Source organism: Sparus aurata, chromosome 13 (assembly GCF_900880675.1).
Source record: "Sparus aurata chromosome 13, fSpaAur1.1, whole genome shotgun sequence".
In the NCBI taxonomy this organism is placed as follows: domain Eukaryota; kingdom Metazoa; phylum Chordata; class Actinopteri; order Spariformes; family Sparidae; genus Sparus; species Sparus aurata.
In genome coordinates, this window is record NC_044199.1 from 32,069,413 (window position 1) to 32,089,298 (window position 19,886).

Consider the following 19,886-nt stretch of genomic DNA (forward strand, 5'->3'; position numbering starts at 1 on the left):
AGGCGACGTCTTCATGTCGAAGTGACGGCGGAGTGAGTGTGTGTTTGTGCCGGTGTGGTCGGATCTCAGCCATCTCAGAATGTGTCATCTAATCTCTGATTTCACTGGAAACAAAACCAACAAACCAAAGAGAGAAACTTACGATGGTGCTCTGGTTCCGCAACCTCTCTCTGGCCTCTTCCTCCTCCAGCAGCTTCTTCCTGCTCGCACACACACAAACACACTATAAATTATACTTTACCAGGATGAGCGGGGCTAAAAACAGGTTTCACAACATCAGAAAAGGTCTGAACATTCTCGTCACAGTTCTTATTAAGAGCGAGTGCAGTCAGAGCTTCATTCTCCTGCAGGTTCTGGAGCAGATCACCCAAAAAATTTAAGAAATTCAGTCATTATCTCGTCAACCGCATGCTGGCGGAAAATCGGATTAAGTTTCTTCAACATTTCTGGAGCTTTGCAGCAAATTAGCGTTGCAGCATTCTCCGAAACGACTGAAGTATCTGCAGACTTGTGTTGAAACGTTCCATGCAGCTCGATCGCTGTAAAGTCTCCTGAATCCCTGAGATCCCAACATGATTTGACAAGGTCGAGCTCGTGCAACCTCTGCAGATGAGGTTTGCTCTTAGCTTAGCAGCTACAGTGAAAGTTTCACTTCTAAAAAGGACGAAAATAACTTGTTTTGAAATCAATTTGGGATCTCAGGGCTTCCAGAGACTGTACGGAGCCTTTTCAAGTCTCCAGCTACTTCCTCATGCCGACAGCAAATTGGACTGAAGTTGCTTAGTCTGCAGAACATTTCTGAAGCTTTGCAGCAAATCAGCATTCTCCTAAATGACTGAAGTAGCTGGAGACTTGATTTAAACTGTTTTATAAAAGGAAAAACATAATAATGGCTTCGTACAGTCAGTTTCTTTCCCCAGGTGAACGTCTCCGGCTACTTCAGTTGTTCAGGAGAAGCTGCAGAAATGTTTTGTGGACCACGAACCTTCACCTTCGAAGAGAGTCTGAACTTGTACTTCCTTGAACTGCAGGAACAGCTGTTTTTAATCCATCAGTGCGCTGACGGTCGTGCATCTCGCTCCTCACCTGTGCTCCTCGATCTGCTGCTCCCTCTCGCGGTACCTCTTCTCTCGGTTCTCCTGCTCTATCCTCTCCAGCTCCATTCGCTCCTCCTCGTAGCGCTGCCGCTCCTCCGCCGCCTTCTTCTTCTCCTCCTCCTTTCTCAGCTCCTCCTCAAGCTGGAGAGAAAAAAGAAAACATGACACACGATCAGCTCAAACGTCTGAGGCGATCGTCTTTGGATGTCTTGTTTTGTGAGGCTGGAAACAGAATAAGTGGCTCTTTTGGTTTATTAATTATCTTCCTGTCGATTGCTTGATTGATCTGGTTCTGATCCTGAACTCGATACCTCCAGTTTCAGCGTCTGAAGCTGTGAAGGGCAGATCCACGCTCACCCTGCAGCTGCATGACGCTCGCTGTCATTTCACATTTTGTTTTTATGTTCCTGAAGGCAACACAGCCGGAGGACGCAGACGTTCGACTTTGTTCTTCACTTCAACTCCGCTCCAAACACAGCAGGCGTCCACGTCGACTCTTATTCAACACCAACCAGGTTTTAACATTCTGAGGAAACACTTCTCTGCGCCACACTCACCTTGGCTTTCTCCCAGAACTCCTCTCTATTGATTTTCTTCATCTCCACCTCTGCGTTGGTCTTCTCGTACACCGTGCCCTGCATCAGGAGAGGAGAAAGGGACGGTCCTCTTGAACTATTGGGAGCACTGACTTGGTTTTTAAAAAGGAAACGCTGCAGTTTCTCCACTGTGAGTGCTGCCTACGTGTTGCTGCGTAAATAAACCGTACCACCTCTCCGTGTTCTTCCTCGCGGGTTCTCAGGCGGCTCAGAACCGGGCTCGCCAGCGCTGCCGTCCCGTTGGTCAGCCGCTGCCCGATGGCTGACGGGTCGATGTCCTCCACGCTGCTGGCGTTGACGGTGACCTCCACCCCCTGTAGAGAGAGAGAGAGAGAGAGAGGAGAATGGTGGTTAGTGTGAACCCCAGATCACCTCAGCACCAGCAGATGTTCAAATAACTTTATTAACTTCTTTCAACGACATCATCATCAACAGACACAAACTCCTGTCGTCACACGTCAGACTCAGAACGATGGAAACCTGTTTCATAATCCGCCGTTTGAACGTTTTTCTGCGGAACAAGAAGCTACAGCGAATTAAACCTGTGGGAGGATCAGAGAGTGTGTGTGTGTGTGTGTGTGTTACAGTGCATGACTAACACCACCTCTTTTTTAAAGTAATCTCTCTGAGCAGAATGAAAATCCTCTCACTCACCGAGTGTGTGTGTGTGTGTGTGTGTGTGTGTGTGTGTGTGTGTGTGTGTGTGTGTGTGTCGTACACAGCAGTGTATTCATACCTGTACACCTGAGTGTGTATTTTTGGATTGGCAGAGTAGATACAAAGATCAAGATTAAAGCCGAGGTGACGTTTTTATTTGTTCTGTGTGTGTGTGTGTGTGTGTGCGTGTGTGTGTGTGTTGAAGTGTCATTACACTAAGTGGCAGTGCTCTCTCCCACACAGCCATCACACCGACGGGGCTTTCAATTACCCTCTTTCTGATTGCACACACGTCCCACCTACGAAATACAGATCTGTTTAAGTGTTCGCTTTGTTTTCAACATTTTCGGTACGTTGTCATCAGACGGACAGTTACTTCCTGTCTAGGTTCCCTTAATCGCGTAACGTCCGTATTCCTACGCACAAGCGTCATGTAGTGACGGCGGTGCCTCGTTCAACCCCACATCAGAAGAAGAAGGGGAAGAAAGAGACTAAAATTAATAAGATGAAGAAGAAGAAGAAGAAGAAGAAGAAGAGGGAGGCAGTTTCTCAGTGTCTCATTCAACACCACATCAAAAGATCCAAACGTCAAAACATCAAGAAACATCAAAAAGGAGAAGAAGAAGAAGGTGGTGAAGAAGAAGGTGGTGAAGAAGGGGAAGAAAGAGCAGAAGAAGAACTAGAAGAATATGAAGAAAGAGAAGAAGAACAAGAAGAGGAAGAAGAAGGCGGAGAAGAAGGGGAAGAAAGAGCAGAAGAAGAAAGAGAAGATGAAGAAGACGAAGAAGAAGAAGGAGGAGGAGGCAGCTCCACATCCAAAGACTCAAACGATGTCTCTAAACAGCGGCTCTCGTCTGAGTGACAGGTGTGTGTGTGTGTGTGTGTGTGTGTGTGTGTGTGTGGTATGGTGTGTGTTTGTGTGTATGTGTGTGTCTGTGTGTGTCTTTACATTTAAAGAGCCAGTGTGCACATTATTTAAATGATGATCTCAAATCATTATTTAAATTATTTAGATCGATCAGGATCTTTTTTTTCTTGTTCTGTGTTCTTCAGCTGAACTGTGTCTAATTATTTATTCCAGAAGCTGAAAGTTTCCCTCCGTCTCTGTTCCCCTCACTTGTGTTTCACCCGTGTGGTGCTGGAACTTCTACACAGGTGAAGGATCTGAATGGACACATAAAGATGGTTTGACCTCCAGAACCAAAGACAGACACCAACGTGGAGTATCTATAAATAGGTAGTACTTTTGTGGTGCTGACCTGGAAGAAGTCAGCGATGGTGGCGACGTGGCTGGCACAGGCACACTTCCTGGCATCCGGCACGTCTTCCCCGACCTGAGAGAGGGAGATAAAAGGGGGAGGGGGAGATAATAAAAGTTAAAGACAGAGAACATCACAGCCGTCCACGTGTTTCTTTTCTGTTTTCTCTCCCGTGCTCAGATTCACGGGGACAGTCTCCTCCTGGTTCGGGTCTCATCAGGGCCTCTTTGTTCAGCGGCGGTCATGATCGGTTATTGAAACGGTCGCGTCATGTGATCCGGTAATCACGACTCATTCACAGCCACACAATGCAAACGCAGCACGCAGCAATTACACAGAGAAAGAGACGGGAACACGTCTGCAAGCTCATCTGCATTCATAGCAATTATCTGTCAATAAGAACAAGTGATCACTTCATCTATCAGACGGACTGAAGAGGAAGAGGAAGAGGAAGAAGACAGAGGAGGAGGAGAAGGAGAAGAGGAAGGAAACTAAGGCGAAGAAGAATAAGTAGGAAGAGAAGAAGAAGAAGAAGAATAAAGAGAAAGAAGAAGAGGAATAATATTAATGATAATGATAAAAAGGAGAAGAAAGAGAAGAAGAAGAATGATAATAATGATAAAAGAAGGAGAAGAAGAAGAAGAGAAAGAGAAGAAGAAGAGAGCTTTGATAAGAGCTTTGAAAGAGAAGAAGAAGAATGATAATAATGATAGAAAGAAGGAGAAGAAGAATAAAGAGAAAGAGAAGAAGAAGAATGATAATGATAAAAAGAAGGAGAAGAAGAATAAGGAGAAAGAGAAGAAGAAGAGAGCTTTGATATGTTGCCGTCCGTGCTACACTTGGGCACAGTAAAGTGTATTATTGGTGTAATTCTTTTCATCCGGAGCACATTTTTGCACACTTTGTCCATTCCTGGCCCGGTCCGGCCCGGTTTGTTCTGGTCTGGTGCTCGTCTGGCTGTTAGTGTTGCTGTGCTGCAGGATGACGGACTCCTCTGGCTCTGCTCCCGGTCTCTCTTTAAAAAACCCCAAATGTCTCGTTCTTTCTCTCTCTCAGCCTCCATTCACTGCAATTACCGGACCTTTCTATCGCTCGCTGTTCCCGTTTCACATCGTTCATCCTCTTACACATTCGGTTTAAACAGAACTAATTCTAACAGCCGACCCGACAGGCGACATAATGTTCTGCTGGACGGACCTGCAGGCTGTTCACTGTCTCATCTCATTAGTTTACAGAGTGTCAGAAGCCTGATGACATGATTTTTACGTTTATGTTCAGGGACATAATCTGATATAATACCTCCAGTGATGTCACACAGTGGGTGAGTTGCATCGTGGGTAACGTAGGCACCAGGTTTGGAAAAGGAAGGAGAATGTGTGGAGTAAAAATGGCGATATCTCTGGTGTGTTTGTTCATTTGTTTGTTTGTTCTTGTTTTATCCTCAGGTGTTCCTTGTGTGTTACTTTTCCACTTCCTGTCTTTGTCTTCTTTCCCTTTTTTTTCTAACATACCTTCACTCGTTCGTCCGTGTTTCTTGTTTTTTCCTCGTGTTTTATGTATTTGCTTCCTGTGTCCTCTTGTTTGTACTCATTAATTTTTTTCTGTTCCTGGATTATTCCTGTTTTGTTACCAGCCTTTTGATTTCTGCATCCAAGCGTTATTTAACAAAGCTCTCCTTTTGTTTTTCTACCTGCCGGCCGCAGTGTCCTGAGTCTGGGTCCTGTAACACCATCAGTATTATAGGAGTACAAAGCTGGACCGGCTTTTAAAAACCTGAAACCCCTCGATAAATCCAAATAAATCAACTCTTTAATAACACAGCAGGCACAATAAAAGAAGACTTAATAGCAGAACTGCTGTTCTGGACTGCTCTGTGATTGGACGGTGAAGAGCATCACAACCGCGGTTCTTCCTGGTTAAACAAACGGCTCAATTAAAAATGTGCTGTGACCCTTAATGACTCTGGTGTTCCCCTGTAATACCTTCCAGGACGTTTCAGCGAGTGTGTGTGTGTTGTGTGTTGCGTCATGCTCCCTCGACTCACCCAGTTGATGAGGATGTATCGTGGCAGAGCGGAGTTGGGCTCCTTCAGGCTGCAGAAGCCGTACATCACCCTGCCGTTGTCAAAGGTCAGTGTGATCTCTGCCAGACCGCCTCCTGCCACACACAGCCACAGATGTGAGCATTATTAAAACACAACGACTGTCATGTTAATGTTTCCGTCCTCCTCTGTTGACCTCCAAACACACAGACTGGAAACAAATCAATCAACTCATGAAAGAAACTAGAAAAGATACTTAAAGGGACAGTGTGTAACGATTTAAGTAATTTATTAACTCAAATCAACGTCTTCGTTCATAAGTAAGTCCTCATTGGTGTACAATTACCTCCGCCAACAATCTGACTTATCCTCCTGAGCGAAGAATTACCTATCTGAATATACATAGCAGGGGCAAGCTCTATGGAGGCCGCCATGTCTTTCTGGTTTTAAAAAAACTATGGACTGCCGAGAGGGACACAAAGCACCACGTGGTACTACGTAGTAAGGCTAAGCGCGTTTTCACTCAGAGCTAGCTTGACTGCGGAGCTGAGAGGGAACCTCTAGTTTTATAGCCTTAATAACTAACTACATCTTTACCTCATTACTTGAATCAGTAGAAATACTCGACGCTGTTGGGAAAGAGTCCATATTTTGAAAATGAGTTTCTTGTCCGTCAGGGCCACCGTAGCTTCCGGAACGTCTCCAACGTCTTCAGAACGGGAGGGGTGAGCAAAGGAGTGTTGCAGTGTAGAACCTCACAGCTAGATGGCGCTAAATACTTGATATATTACACACTGTCCCTTTAAATCTGCCCCTGATATAGTGATAAACATAAAAAATAAACCTTTAAACTACCTTAATCCAGTCGCCAGCGTACAATGTTGGCGGAATATGCCTCAAACCACGGATACGTTCACATTTATACGTGAAATATCTCCTCTGACGTTCATGTCGGGACGTGGAGTGGATGGTCTCGGCGAGACGGCATTTCAACATTTTGTAAGGAGACATCACAACGTCTTCCAGTTGTGTTTGTGGCGACCAAAACATGATCTTTTCCGAACCATAACCAAGAGTTTTTTGTGCCTAAACCAAACCAGACCATCGGCACCGAGTTGTGCAAGAATGGAGCGTAGAGCAACATAAAGAATGTAAAGTAACACATCAGTGATTTGCAGAAACGTACGTCAACAACATCTATTCTGGTGACTGACTCAGAGTCATCATCATCTAAATTACATACATTTCCATTTTTCAGGATTTCTTTGAGTTTGTGAACAAAACATGACATTTGAGGACGTCATCATGATTTGAGAAACATTTTAATAACAAACAACGAATCAACTGATCAAGAAAATGAGAATAATTGTTGGCAGCAGCCTTAATTTATATATTAAAGACTAGTTTGTAAAACATAATCCACTGTGACAGATTAAGATGGCTACAAGCTGTTTGAATGAACACAACCAGATGTAACATTATACATTTTACATATTCATCCTGTATATCATAGATAATAAACTCCGTCAGGGTCCATACGTTACTATATTTTGAATGTACAGTATGTTTTCACATCGCTGTGCTGCTACTATTCTTCAGTAGACGACCTGAATACTTGAAGTCATCCAGTCTGACAGTTTTATGCCTCAGTTTATCATCTGGTTCTTCATATCTCAGTGTGGAGACTCAAACATGACTGTGTTCTGCTGGTCCCTGATCTGAAGAGGCACGTCGGTTCCTCGGAGGTTTACAGTTCAGTCCGTCGCTGCTGAAATATTCACACTGATGACACGAAGGGAAAAGGCTGCTGGCAGACGCGGCTCTTCATCACGCATGTCTGCAGCATTAGTGATGCAGCGACTTCTCTGTAGTCGCTCCAGTTTTATTCCCCTCATGTGACGTGCGATCCCATATTCAGGATTTCTACATCGATGATCGCATTAGACTCGCAGTATGAGCCGTGGTTCCCATCACAAACCAATCAGACGTCCTGTTCCTTCACTAAATCTGGTGTGTTTATGAGCACACGAGGCTGGTGTCACTCTGGATTTTAATATCGTCAGAAATGTGTTAGTCGGCCTCTCGTTTGTCTGTCTGCAGCTCTCAAACCAAAGCTCATTTGTTCCTACTGCAGACTTAAAAACACATCTCAAATATGTAGTTTCACTTTCATCTAATAAGGTTCAGTTATTTCCATAAATATGGAGAAATAATGTTGGGAATAAGTAAGGGATAATGCCCGACGAGGTGTCCATAATCAGGAATTAATGGACGACGCGGAGGCCTTTAATTCCTGATTATGGACACCTCGAAGGGCATTATCCCGCTTATACCATGGTCACTGCCAAAGAAAAGAAATTAAGACCATTAATTTATATTTTCATGCATTTTACAATCAAAATATTACGTTTTTCACAAGCCATAACTAAGTTTTCCTGGTAACGCCTGAGGGTTTGACTAATACCTGGAACAATCATTACTCTCCCGTAAGATTCTTGTGCAGCGGAGACGTTGTTCACTCCTCCAGTAAATAGGACGGGCCATAGATACGACTTGGCAACGGGAGATATTCTAGTCCGCTCAGCCATGAGCCAGCAAGCTAACGCTATGCTAGCAAGATTCAAAGTCAATAACATTGCATACGGTTGACAAACAATAAATATAATTTGACAGTATGCTAGCTAACACGATTAGCTAGCTAACCAGTCATGTCATTGTCCCCAAATCAATATCAAGATTTTCATGAACAAATGACCGGCCGTGTGTAACGTTACTGTGGCCGCAGCCTGAAGCAGAGAGCTGAACAGCGAACGGGATGAGAGATTATTCGCGTATCAGTAAGTTTAGAAGGGAAGTGAACTTTCTGCAGCTTGTGTGTTACAGTCGCCACCCTGTGGTGTTCAGAGGATACTGAAGGACTGACGGACTGAACTCAGTGCTGGAAATAAAATATTTAGATTTGATACAGCGATGAACAGACAATTTGTATATCAGGGATTAATGGACACCCTGCAGCCAATCAGAATTGAGTATTCCCCCAGACCATGGTATAATGTGCGATAAACATGATAATTCTGGTTCAAATCGGTGAAAACATCATTCCTGTGAACTTACTCACAACACAAACCATGATGCGATGGTATCATCAGCCGATATTGGACGGGTTAGATGTGTGTGCGTGTGTTTGTGTGTGAAATGGAGGCATCTCATTAAACTGTAATGATCATGCAGCGCGTCATTAACTGCAGTAATAATGAATCCAGCTCTCTGACAATCAGCAGACAAAAGAAGACAATCATTTTTGCCCCAAAGCGGCAGCAGAACCTGCAGAGCTCATCAGAGTTACAGCCGCCGGCCTGCAGCGGCAAATTACAACCCGTCCTCCCTCTCCAAACACACGACATGCTAACATGTTAACAGGCAGCCATGTTCATTAACACATGAGAGAATAACAGCGAGGTGTCACCGCTGGGGGAGATTAGATTCTTAAAACTGGAATGAAGAAGAGCTGTAACGTACCTCCGGATGAGGCGAGTGTCAAATCATTGCTGTCGTCCTCATATGTGTACAAGGCCCTGCAAGACAGAGAGAAACAAGTTTAACCTCCACGAACGTTACAGCATCATGTGATTATAAAGGCAGAGAAACAATTTATTCCAGATAAACATTCAGAACAATTCGTCAACAATTCATCTACAGCCATTTTAATAATCAGCCGATCATCTGAGCGAGACAGTCACACGAGCGCCTCGAGCTAAGTGCTGAACATCAGCGTGCTCATAAAATATATAATATTTACCATGTGTACGATCTTAGCATGTTAGCATCAGGAGATTGTGCTGACACAAACAATTCAGATAATGTACTTTTCACCAGTGAAGGTAATCTGAGTTTCCAAGTAAAATGTGTCAATATGATGAAGGAAACTCGTCTGTGATTAATTATCTTCCTCTTGTGATAGAAAACAGATCTGGACCTCAACAACAACTTCCACTCACGGATATAAATACAGGTGATGCTGTATTCGCTCATCCCTTGTTAGCACTCTAACATTTGCTAATCACGATAAGCACAAAAAAGACTTTGTAAGTATTGATCGGCTGAAAGGTCTGCTGTTAGATGTGCTTCTCTCAGCAGCCGACAAAACAAACAATGGTGATCTAAAAATATATGCATCAATACATCAGCCTGATATTAGGTATATTATATATATCTATCTGTATCATTGAGGTGAAACCTTTACAAATTCTGAAACAGTAAGTGGCTGTTTGCACCTTTCTCAATCCCTCAATAAATACAAAGAAGAAGAATCTTTACACACTCACTACATTATAGACTTTCTAAGCATCAACTGCAGCTTATAAACATAATTTAAAAAACCGGAAATATAAAATAATCAGTTATCTATCGGTTATCAGTCTCGGCTGAGGAGTATCCACATCGTGCAACCCTTCATTTACCAGCTACATGGACAAACCTGCTGCTTAACTGATATGATGAACACGGTAAACATCAGCATGTTAGCACTGTCATTGTGAGCATATTAGCACGCTGGTACGACTATTAGCTTAAAGCGTAAAGCACCATTGTTACTAATACAGCCTTGAAGAGATGCTAGCATGACTACAGGCTCATTACGCTGAACCTGAACCGGGCGGCAGGTATATAATCTTTATCCTACTGTGACTTTTTCTTGTACACCAACACTTCTAAAGTCATATCGGCCCAAAATAAACTGCATTACCCAGGGGGCACTTTGTTTTGCTCCCCTGTTCCTGGTCTCACCTGCCTGTCGCCATTAACATTATATAAACCTCACAGTAACACTGGCCCGGCTCCAAAACAACATGAACCGAGTCAGGCGACAACACAACCGAGCTATCAAACGCTTTTTGTGCATCCAAGGACTTAAAAGTTCTGGTTCGACATTGTCGGGTTGATGAATAACATTGATTACACAGTGAAGGTTGCTGATCTGGATAACCAGCGATAAGACAATGAGACTGAGGCTGTGTCATAGTTTGGGGAAGAGCCGTCTTATCCAACAAACTCCTTAAATACCTTCAACAATAACAGACGGAATTTGGCAGCAGCATCAGGACCTGCTGCCTTTCAGACTCCAGGTTTTTAATTCCACCATCAATCTCTGTTAAAGTTTTACTTCTGTCCAGTCTACATTTATCTGATTGATCCAAGGAGGGCTTTTCCAATTTCCTAAAGAAGTCCTCGACTGATTCTGTCTTGCTCGCTTCTGACGTATACAAGTTTTATTTCCCTTTGGCTTCCATCGAGCGCGTGTCTGTAACGTTACGTATGAAGTAGACCGCCTGAGATTTTGCTTATTTTGTACATCCTCCTTGATTTTCGTGCTTCTACCACGAGTGAGTAGGCTACACAAATAAATCCCTCTATGACTTAATGTCGATATCGTGAAGTGAAACATTCAGGACGCAGGTAGAAACACGAGCATTGACTAGAACGGCCGTGAGCAGCTCTGATGAACATATCGCGACCGTGACGGTTTTGGTGGAATCGAGTGGCTGGTTTAGAAAGTGAATTGTTTTGTACTCGTATTAATTGAGATGGTTGTCCCTTTGTTTGCATAAATTTACGTTGGAAACATCAGTAATTACTCTTCAATAATCGTTAGCTGAATGGTTTGCTGATACAAACGCCGACATGTTAATAAGAGGAACACTTGCATTTATTATTTTCCACTTCCTCCTCTGATTTTACATATATTTAGCAGCCACTTGACCACATTGACTCACTACAAGTGCATCCGTCCACTACTATGTGCATACAGTAGTGGTGCTACACGAACAAGAGGTAGATGTTATCAGAAATTGTGAGTGGATCCCTCTCGAACAAACCGAGTGTGTTCAGCGCTGCAGAACAAAAGCTTACAAGTGTTTTTTCCCCATTTTAAACTCCATCTCTTCCGTATCAACACCTTGAATGTTAGCAGGATTTTAAGACTGCAAAGCTGCAACAAAACACAACCGTGCCGCTTCAGACCATCACGTACAGACCGACTTGACCTCAGCTGCTTCCTGAAGACGACGGATGAGAACAAAAACCAGAGGTCGATTTCATTTCAGTGTTACGGAGCTCTGTAGGATGACTGATGGAGCTGCTGTATCTGCTTGTGTGTGTGTAAAACAGATTACTTGGCTTGATTAACGACTGTGGGAAGCCTTTGACTAATTGCAACCCAATAACTAAGTCAGAACCCTCAGAACAGAAGTGAGAACCGGACCGAATGTTTTCACTTTCACAGCCGCTCTCTCTCTCAGTTTGACCTCCGTCGACCTCGCCATCATTGTCATTGTGCAGCGCTCACATTCACGGTACATTCAGGCACGTAAACACTCACTGCATTATGTAAAATCTATTATATCCACACAAACACCTCACACACACACACACACACCTCTGACCTCTTCCTCTGAGGTCACGACGAGGTGACAGAGATTACAGTTTAGCCGACATCTCCAGATTAAAACTGTTTGACCTTCTGCTTTGTGACCTTTGCTGTCAAATCCATTAACCTGCAGGTCAGAATGAATTTACTGCAACAACAAAAGCCACATATTTCTCTTTTGAGGCTTTTCTGTGGGTTCTCGATTGTTAAACCTCGAGTGGGGAACAAATGGACAGTTTGTCCTGAGGGTCGTTAGTGAAATCCTCAGTATGGTGGCATTTTTAGGACATCTCAGACTCAGCGGACTGGACATTTTCATGCAGGAATGTTACATATTATATATAATTTCAACTGTACTTTCTCAACTATACTTGATAGATTTCATTTATTTGATCATAACAGCTTTTTACACACATAGCCACAGGCAGTATCTGAGAACAATCATACTATTTAATCACTATTTAAGTCAAAGTAGCACCATTAAACATTGCAACAAACAAAGATATTATGAGCTGCAACACACGGCACATTTTGTGAACCCAATGAAAAACAGGCTCAATAGGTATCATACAGCAGAGTGCAAAAAAATCTAGAAAGATTAGCGATTTGTTTGGATCAGAATACACAAAGGAATGCAACAATTATTAAATGTAGCTCCTACTTTAAAGACTAATAACTAACAAAGAGACGTTTACGATACGATCCCCCGATAATGATAATATCACGATACAGCGATTCTGCGATAATCGATATATTGCAAGACAATATAACTGTCTAACTGAAGAACACAAAATACCTCTAAAAAGGCAAAGTGCGCGAATTCTGTATTGTTCATGTGTGACATCATTACAATGAGCTGCATGTTTTAATTCAAATATCGATATTTGGCGCCACCGTATCGATAATCGTATCTCAGGTGGAAGTATCACGATGTATCGCCGTATCGATATTTTGTCCCAACCCTAAATTTTTACGTTTGGCATTTGAATGACCCACAAATTATACACTGGAGTAAAAAAGTACAACATTTCCCTCTGAAATGTAGTGAAGTAGAAGTGTAATAAATGGAAACAGAAGCCGAGTAAATGTATTTAGTTACTCTCATCACAGGTAGCAACGCTCAGTGGGTTTGATTTAATCACCGGCCATCTGCAGGGTCGTGTGGAGTTAAAGAGGATTTCAACATGTGCTTCCAGTTATTAAATATTATTTCTGTGCTTCAAAGTCGACATGATGTCTGAACACGAGCCCACATGGACGAGAATCAGGGAACTGAAACTCTTCCTGAATGAATAAAAGGTATTTTTTACGACCGACTCTCCATCAAATCACTGTGGAAACTGAGAACCAACAGGAGGAGACGGCGAGCAAAATGGATTTTTCTCCATATTAAATTCATGCTGCGATTGAGGCTAGAGAAATTACCCTTTAATCTATCAGGATTTAAAAAGGAGATTATCAACCGGAGCAGTGCACACTGTAGATTATTGAAGAATATTATTACAATAAAACTCTTCACCAAACTCTCAATCAGCATGAAAGCTTCGAGCTGCTGCCAACGACTGGATTGATTTAGTTTCTGTAGTGTGAGTGACTTCATCATGTAATGTAAGTAAATATCATAACTTATGTGAGTTAAGTTACACGACTGAATGTAGATATTTAACCTAAAGTTTGATCTTTTCCTAAACTTAACTGAGTTGTTTTTGTGACTTTGTGTGTTTGACAACGTTTATAACAATCCAGAAGTCATAATGTCACAATATGTTTGTCAGCAAGCTTTATTTTGAAAGTCAAACCTCACGTTGTGTATTATTGTTAACCAGTAGAGATGGTAGAGGGTTCAGAGCACTGACTAATATTTGGGTTGTGAGTTGCACCTTCAGTTTAACAGCTAGGCGTGAAAGCAGCCAAGCCAGAGACCACTGTTCAAGATGGTGTGTTAACATTTCCAAGCGTGAAACCACTGGATATTTTCAACAAGGCATGGAGACGTTTCCCAGCCTGTAAGCAGGTATATTAAGCCAAAAAATGTGACGACCACACGCAAAAGTCATCGTCAAACTGCGATACTTAAATGTTCTAAACTAACATCATTATGAGTCTTTGTGCTTTTTTAATAAATGCGTACTTTGTAAATGCGTATGTAAACTGTGATGTAATCCTGGAGAACAGGATGTTTCTGTCGCAGCTGCCTGTGTGTGTGTGTGTGTGTGTGTGTGTGCGTGTGCATGTGCGTGTGCTTGTGTGTGTGTGTGTGGCGGGTATTACCAGCCGGACTCAGTCCCGATGACCTCACACTGTTTCAGCCTGAAGCTTTATAGTCTGGCCTCCTGACTTTCTGCCGACCGCGCCTCCTCTCCCTCCCTCCCTCCCTCCCTCCATCCCGTCGGTTTCTGCAGAGTCACCCTCTGCTTCCAAAACATGTATTCCTCTCTCTCTCCTTCTCTTTGTCTTTTTCGATATCAGACGTCTGGTTTCTCTGCTCTTAACATCAGTAAAACAATCTCTTCACCTGCAATCAGCTCTGTTTATCCATCCTCGTGTTTAGCAAACTTCTTTCCACATCATTTAAAGTTTAACGATCGTTTGAACACGTTGGCTGATGTCACAACACATGACAACCAAAAGTAACGTTCATGAGAGTTTGAACTTCTTACAGCTTGAACTCACACTGTACAGCTAAACTCCACTGATCAGCATCTTACACAGTATTAAAGAGTCTTAAATGTCATTTTCCGAGGTATTAAAGTCTTCAGCCTGTTTTCAATATGTATATGTATCCAAATAGCAGGACATCTCCACTCTTAACTCCTCATACAGTTTGACTTAAAATAGATATTTGATATTTGAGTAATTGTTCTTTTTGTTTACAGACTCTTTCTCCACCTCCTACACTCAGATTTTGAGGGTAATGTATTTGCCAAAAGAGAGACAAACAAAGAAAACACAGAAAACAAAGTTAAAGATAGATACAAAGCAATCAGAAACACTATCTTTTCATTCACTTCTCTCCCAACGTTTCATATTCACTCTCTCCATTTAATCAATCAGATTTTGGCTATCAGCCAATCAGGTCTCTGCTGTCAGCTGTCATTTCAGGCTTTCGTGCGACCCTCCTCCAGCTCTTTATCCAGTCACACCTCCCTAAATACGACGTGTTAAGACTTTCTCATTCTTTCTTGTACACATGGCAATAAATCTTGACATGTGATATTATGACAGCCCTGGTTTTGTCAGCTCATCCTTGAGTCCAAGTGGACATTTGCTCCAGATCTGAAGAACATCCTTTAAGATGTTCTTAAGAAATCGCCTTCATAATAATGAAACACACAGAGGGATGGATGATCCAAAAACAGAACGCCTCCAGCCACAGCTGTCGATGACACGGAGGCGTAGAAGTATCTGTGTACGCTGATGACAGCGTGTAGTAAAACTGTAACGGAGACAAGCGAAATCCTCAATGAAAGGTTGAGGGGGGGGATTATGGAGTAAAAAATAAAGAGAGCAAAAGTCAGGGATTACAAAGACGACAGATAATAAAGACAGCAGGGGATAAGAAGGATGGAGGAAAAGGGGATGAGGAGGAAGAAGAAGAGGAAGTGTTTAAGATCGAGAGAGAGATACTGAGAAACAGAGAGAGAGGCCCTATAAATAATTCTCTTTAAAGCAGACAGCTGTTTATTATTCATATAAAGCCCTCATGACCCAGAAACAGCTCAGTGTGTGTGTGTGTGTGTGTGTGTGTGTGTGTGTGTGTGTGTGTGTGTGTGAGCACAGCTGGGCACGTAAGAGAAGGAAGGAAAAAGAACAAGTGAAAAAAATACAAGAAAATAGAATCGGAATGGAGAGAAGAGTCGAAACAAAAATGATGGTGATGATTTGTTGGATAAAAGGATTTCTGTGGTGGATATTATAAGTATATTTACTCAAGTACTGAACTTTAGGGTCATTTATGAGGCGCTTTACTTGAATATTTCAATTTACTGCTACTTTACTTCTTTAATTCGGAAGGAAATATAGTACATTTGTCACTTTGTCACATTTATTTGATCTCTTAGCACATTCAGATTAATAATACAAAGGATAATTAATAAAATAAATACTGTATTATTACAGCGCAATGTAAAATGTTAATGAAAATTTTTTTTACAACATTAAAATGATGAAGACATCAAATATTACAACACAACATCATAATAAACATTAATCTGAAATGGGCTGTTCTTTAAAATTAAGTTTATTTTGATGTTAACACGAAGAACTTTTAGTTTTTGATGATTCTGGAGATAGAGAGAGGATGGATGACGATGATGTAATGTATTGATATGTGATTTTATATGTGATATATTTGATCGGACCTGAGCAACAGGTGTTAATAACAACTATATATAAACATCAGTCTTTTCTCTGATGGTCTTGTTCACTGTTGCAGGTCATTTATAACCATCAGAGGAATCAGAGTCTGTTTCATAAACACTTAAAAGTTCCTCGTTGTCACTTTAAGCAGAATTTTAAATGCAGGACTTTAACATATTATTCATAAATTGTTGTATTGCTGGTTTTACTTCAGTAAAAGATCTGAGTGCATGAATAACTGAATAGAAAAGACAGAAAAGGAAGAGGAGGAGGTGGAAGAGGTGGAGAACAAACATCCAGCAGGAGGATAAAAGATCAGAGTGATGAAGGATTGCGGACGACCCGTTTAATTAAAGTTGGAGGTCGAGTCGGGTCTCATTCACACAAGTTTGGTTCATCTTTTCATCCATACAGCGGTGAGAGAACAAGCTGTTCTTTCACATTTCAAACCGTTTTCTGGACGACAATGCATTTTTATGTCACATCTGAATTAACCGGTGATTTAAACACGACCCAAGTCGTCATTAACTGCCTGCCTCACCTGAATAACGAGCTGATGATACCGCGAGGAGGTCGTTTTAATCAGCTGTTTCAACAAGTGCACGGAAATTATATTGTGTTCACTGTGAAGTGATAAAACCCTCATGTGGCTGTAGGAATAATGACTCTCAATTTCACTAGTAAAGAGCAACAAATCCAGAGAAAGTAGAAGTGGAGGAAGAACTCAGATACAAGTTACCATTTACCGCTTTTCCATCAACATTAGTGGGTCGACACCGGTTTCTTTACGTAGGTCGTGTATTGACTCCATTCCCACTTCCCGCAGGCAAGGTCTGTGATTTAAAGACCCGTTGTGGAAGAAGCATCTATAAAACGGTGGATACATTCTTTTAAGCGCCACAACCTCCTCGAAATGACTCGTTTCACTGTCAGAATTTGGTCCAGTAACATTTGGAAAGTCTAGAAGAGCTGCACAATTATATTATTCAAGATTCAAGTTAGCTGGACGCTAAACCGGAAGTTAGCCAACTCGGTTGGGCGATCCGGGTATTTTCACAGCCGGGAAGTTGAGCTTTTATGGCTCCGCTCCACCTCCACCTCCAACACTGTGTCTAGTAAGGGAATGTCCTGAAGAGACCGAATCCCAAAGTCCTTCCATGTTTACGCGGCACCACCGGATGTTGATAGCACATCATCACTTCTGGGACAGAATTTAGCGTCAACTGACCCGGGTTTAAATGCAGAGGGTACACACAAAAGCCTGATCTTAGCGGGTTTAAGTGGGATTTTTGACCAGTGTTAAAGAGGTATTATTTGTTGTTCCAGAGACGGACCACAACGCAAGAGATGGCGGTTGTATGACACAGATCCCGCCCCTTCAAAGCCAGTCATCCAAACTGGGAAAGAAATAAGTCGATCTCATTGTTGCTTTGACAGGAGCGCACAGTTGAGATTCACGATGGACTTCTTAACCGCATCAAAGAAAGTCAAACTCTTTTCATCACAGTATTTGTTCAGGTGCTCTGGGAGGATGAGCGTGTGTCAAAAGAAGAATAACCTGCAGGGAAAAAGGTATTTTAAACCTTAATTTGAGGCAATGAACTATTTAAGCTTTTATTTTTAAAATCAGATTCTTCCTCTTTATGTCTCAGTTACCATTGACAGTGAAATTATATCTCTTCCTCTGCATTCATTTAGACAGAAGCCTGGACTTTTTAGTCTACACTAACCAAGATGGCTGTCGAGGGGCGAGACATGTGGACACTCTGATTTTAATGTTGATTTTATTAGCAAACAGGCAGTTTTTTAACATCCGTGGCATCAAATCGAACTTCGTCCTCACACGACTTTTCAGATCTGTCATGATTATTTCTGTTCTGCACTCGTGAAGGGCAACAGTTCTATTATTACATTTTTTAAATGTTCAAACAGAAGAAAGCCACGTCCCTAAAACACACACACACACGCACACACACACACACACACACACACACACAGTCCACACATCTATAGAAACAGTTCAGTGAACGTTTCATTTAATATGGAAATTATTTGAATCACAGCACGACCTTCAGTCACCTCACCTCAAAACGACCACATATGGGGAATATACTATATATAGTCTATATGAACTCAGTATAGTGTGTGTGTGTGTGTGTGTGTGTGTGTGTGCGTGTGTGTGTGTGCCCACGCTACCTTTGATGTGCAGAAAGAAGAATCACTGTACAGCTTTTAACCGGAGGCGGCACAACAGTTTTATTCTTTAATCTGCTCCTTACTGTAGGAGGCTGTGAGTGTGTGTGTGATCTGTTTATTATCTTGTGGCGCCACCAAGATGTTAACGTTTATTTTCCGTGTTATACACTGTCACCTACATGGTGTCATGTTCAAGACGCAGAAGAACAAACTGAGGAAAAACTCCAAACAGTGAAGACGGAAATTAAACGATATCGCTCGTTAAACGTGTTTTCAACTCGCCTCAGCTAAAAAAGGCTCAATTAGACAAATAAACCTGGTTTTGTATCTTTGAACAGTTATTTTACACATTCATCTGATGTCTGCTCCACACACACACACACACACTCACTCACTCACACAATATAAATGATATCTGATACTGTTGATCATGAATCGGCTCTTTTCATCTCTCCCAGTCCATTAAAAATAACAGGAGTCTCAACAGGAAGACGCGACAGAGCCAGAGTTATTTTTAATCTGAAAGCTGAAAAGCTGATTCGTGCTGTGTCACACACTCAAAACTCACAAATTCTCAGGACCAAGAGGCAACTAACAGAGCGGATTTCAAAAAATAAAGATACTTATTTTTTGAAAGATTAATAAACAGAATCAGGAAGGAGGGAGGAGGGAGGAGGGAGGAGGAGGGGCAGTGAGCACATTTAAATCTCAGTTGCAGGAACAGGATGAACCAGGACTGAATAAACACCTCTGAGCGGCAGTCTCAACAAACACAGGACAGCGTAAACTAAATCTTCCCCTTCAGAAAACGTCGTGTTCAAGAGGTGAAACGACGCCGAAGAGTCAGGAGTGGAAACGTTTCACCCCGACAGCTGCTTCACATTCGCCTCCCTTCAAGCTGTTCCTGTTATTTTGTCCACCTCCTGCATGCAGGAAACTGACTTTGGAGCTGTACAAAAAGAAAAAACAACACACACACACACACACAAGGTTGCCAAGATAAACCACCTCATCCCCCCTGCGGGGAGTGTCACCATGGCAACCGGGCAGCATCCCCCACCATTATCTCGGCAACAGCAGTTTGTGACCCGAGGGGAGCGACGAGGACACACACACACACACACGCACACACAATGCATGCATTGTGTGTGCGTGTGTGTGACTTCACAACTTAAAAGGATGTGTAGACTTGATGCACTGACCTCTGTCAGCGGACTCTCCTTCACATGAGTGAGCAGCAGGAGGGTACAGAAACAC

At 42.3% G+C, this 19,886-nt stretch overlaps 1 protein-coding gene across 7 annotated transcripts in view; it reads right to left on the reverse strand.

The window, feature by feature from the left end:
- dbn1 (drebrin 1) overlaps nt 1-19,886 on the reverse strand; it is a 123,659-nt gene that overhangs the window by 13,841 nt on the left and 89,932 nt on the right. For 5 of the 7 annotated variants that reach the window (XM_030437457.1, XM_030437456.1, XM_030437453.1 and 2 more), the window contains exons 2-8: nt 9,170-9,225; nt 5,654-5,766; nt 3,595-3,684; nt 1,864-2,007; nt 1,655-1,732; nt 1,087-1,238; nt 143-200 (exon numbers count right to left, since the gene is read on the reverse strand). In XM_030437457.1, coding sequence (XP_030293317.1) covers nt 143-200; nt 1,087-1,238; nt 1,655-1,732; nt 1,864-2,007; nt 3,595-3,684; nt 5,654-5,766; nt 9,170-9,225 — 691 coding nt within the window. The remainder of the gene's footprint in view (nt 1-142; nt 201-1,086; nt 1,239-1,654; nt 1,733-1,863; nt 2,008-3,594; nt 3,685-5,653; nt 5,767-9,169; nt 9,226-19,886) is intronic. The other 2 variants (XM_030437455.1, XM_030437454.1) reach the window with 2 other exon arrangements.